The sequence below is a fragment of the Glycine soja genome, chromosome 15, assembly GCF_004193775.1.
Source record: "Glycine soja cultivar W05 chromosome 15, ASM419377v2, whole genome shotgun sequence".
NCBI classification, from domain to species: domain Eukaryota; kingdom Viridiplantae; phylum Streptophyta; class Magnoliopsida; order Fabales; family Fabaceae; genus Glycine; species Glycine soja.
Genome location: NC_041016.1, coordinates 48336240 through 48338566, shown reverse-complemented (window position 1 = coordinate 48338566; position 2327 = coordinate 48336240). Strand labels below are relative to the sequence as shown.

Below are 2327 nucleotides of genomic sequence, written 5' to 3'. Positions count from 1 at the left end.
CATTAATGTACATCTTCAAATTTTCTTACAATAAAACAAAAAATCATAAATTTGAAAAAGACATTTATGACTGTCAAAGAGTGCCTACTAATTTCTAACAGGTAATCTATCAAAATTATTGTGGGAACAATTCTAAGTTTCTAACACAACAAGCCAATACCCCTACACAAACTTGGTCCAAAGAAAGAAACAACTCATTTGAATATTCTAACTATTTCAGTGTTCTCCCTGGCCTATATATTATAAATAGCTAGCCCACCACCACAAAACAATCTCATAATCATAACACACAACATCTTATCCTGCTGAACACAAAAAATTAAATGGGTTTCAATTTGATAGGGAGCTCCATTTTTGCAATGATTTTCATAATTGGTGTGACTGAAGCTACAAATTACACGGTTGGTGACAGCTTCGGATGGAGCGTTCCCAGCAGCAAGAGTTTCTATACAGACTGGGCTAGCACCAAGAAATTCTTCGTTGGTGACAATCTTAGTAAGTTTTAATCAGTGCCCATTCTCATCCTGCTAAAATTCATTCATTTATTTCACCGGAAACAAATATGTTAAAAGTTGATTCATTTATGTGGAAAAAAAAGACAAAATATATTTTTGGTTCAGATACTTTGATTCAAATTTGATTTTAATCCTATTGTTTTTAATTCATCAATTTGATCCATATACTTTAAAAAATGAGTGAATTTAGTCTCTATATTTTAAATAAATAGGTAGATTTAGTCGATCGTTAATTCACATAAACTAAATTCACTTATACTTTAAAGTACGTATAAGAACTAAATTGATTTGTTTGAAACTACAAAAACTAAGTTTGCTAAAAGTATAAAAATAAAATACATATTTTATCAGAAAAAGAAAGTGTTGCTTACTAATAGAAACTAAACATTAAATGTTCAGATATAGTCTTTTGCAAAAATAAAAATTAATGAAAATAAGTGTTAAGGATATAATAGTCTTTGCAAAAGAACAATGAGTTTTAGTGCAGTTAGTTTAGTAATGTATATGAGTTGTTACCAAGTATTTGAGTTCGAATCCTTTCTACAAAAAAAAAAAAAAATAGTCTTTGCTAAATGAAAAACAAATTAGAAAAGGGTGGGTCATTGAACACTGTCTTATCCTTACATATGCAAAGATGTTATTTTCAAATTCAAACCCATAAGAACCAATCACCAAAAGCACACCTTTACCACTATATCAAGACTACTCGTCCTCAAATGGAAAGCATATAGTTTGTATAAAAATATTAAGAGTCTATAATGTATTAATAGTTAATTTGCACAGAAACTACTGCATTATGATTATTGTTGCTTCAATCTTCTGACTTTTGGTGCACAATGGTTCTTGGATCGATCAGTTTTCAACTGGAACGGGAATCATTCGATAAAAATTACGATGAAGACTATTGACTACGAGAGTTGCAATTCCAGCTGGTTTGATGCTCTCACGTACCTGGTCACAAAAAATGGGACGGCTATGTCTATACATACTATTGATGCTCCAATTGGGTATCGCTACTTTTACTGCATCGTTGGTAATCACTGTGAATTAGGTCAGAAGTTTAGTATCAACGTTCAGTCTCATTCTGGTTCTTCTCCTGCTCCTGCTCCTGCACCCTCTTTCGGAATCTTATCTGCATTTTTGTCTAGCTTGGCTGTGTATTTCTTCACCCTTACCCGGTAGTTAGTTACTTTGACTGTGACTTGGATGGTTGCATTCTTTTGATCTTATAGGCTTGTTGGTTTTTTTTTCTCTTTTCTTGCTTTACAATGATTATATCAATGTTCTAACCTATGATCTCATGCATATTATCTCAACCTCCCACCACTAGGTTAATCCCAATGGTTAGGCTTGTTGGGTTGTTTGTCATTCAATAAATGTTGTATTGTTTTTTATTTTTAAGAAAAATAAATAAATAAATGTTGCACTACTACCTGCAACATATTATAACTTGAGAGAAAGGTTAGGATAATAGATTTTATAAATTTTTATTTTATTTACAACTTTTTCTTTTTATTAATTATTAAAAAAATTAAATACAATATTAAAAAGAAAAAACTGTAAGTGAAAGTATCTGTTGTCTCATATATTGCTGGAAAAATATCGTACGCATCGATATGAAAAGAAAATATTTGATGTGTGAAGACATTATTTAATCTAGCATCAATTATTATAACCGGTTTATTTTTTAATCTTCATCTATTCTAACCGAACTCTAATTCACGCTATTCATTTAGTAATTAATTACTTACCTGAAGTCCCCCAATGTTAAACCGTGTATGATCATCTACGCATAAAAGTTAAACTCCCCAT

General features: G+C 30.8%; 1 protein-coding gene across 1 annotated transcript; it reads left to right on the top strand.

Moving 5' to 3' along the window:
- The first annotated feature begins 292 nt into the window (after nt 1–292).
- Nucleotides 293–1964, top strand: LOC114386436 (cucumber peeling cupredoxin-like). Its single transcript, XM_028346440.1, has 2 exons — nt 293–495; nt 1372–1964. Exons 1-2 carry the CDS (start codon nt 324–326, stop codon nt 1695–1697), a joined length of 498 nt encoding a protein of 165 aa, XP_028202241.1. The 5' UTR covers nt 293–323; the 3' UTR covers nt 1698–1964.
- The last annotated feature ends 363 nt before the right edge of the window (nt 1965–2327 follow it).

Excerpts from the sequence above, each read along its gene's own strand:
- LOC114386436 (XM_028346440.1), top strand. The coding sequence starts at position 324 with ATGGGTTTCAATTTGATAGGGAGCTCCATTTTTGCAATGATTTTCATA. Across the intron at positions 496-1,371 it reads CTTCGTTGGTGACAATCTTA|TTTTCAACTGGAACGGGAAT; the intron begins GTAAGTTTTAAT and ends TGGATCGATCAG.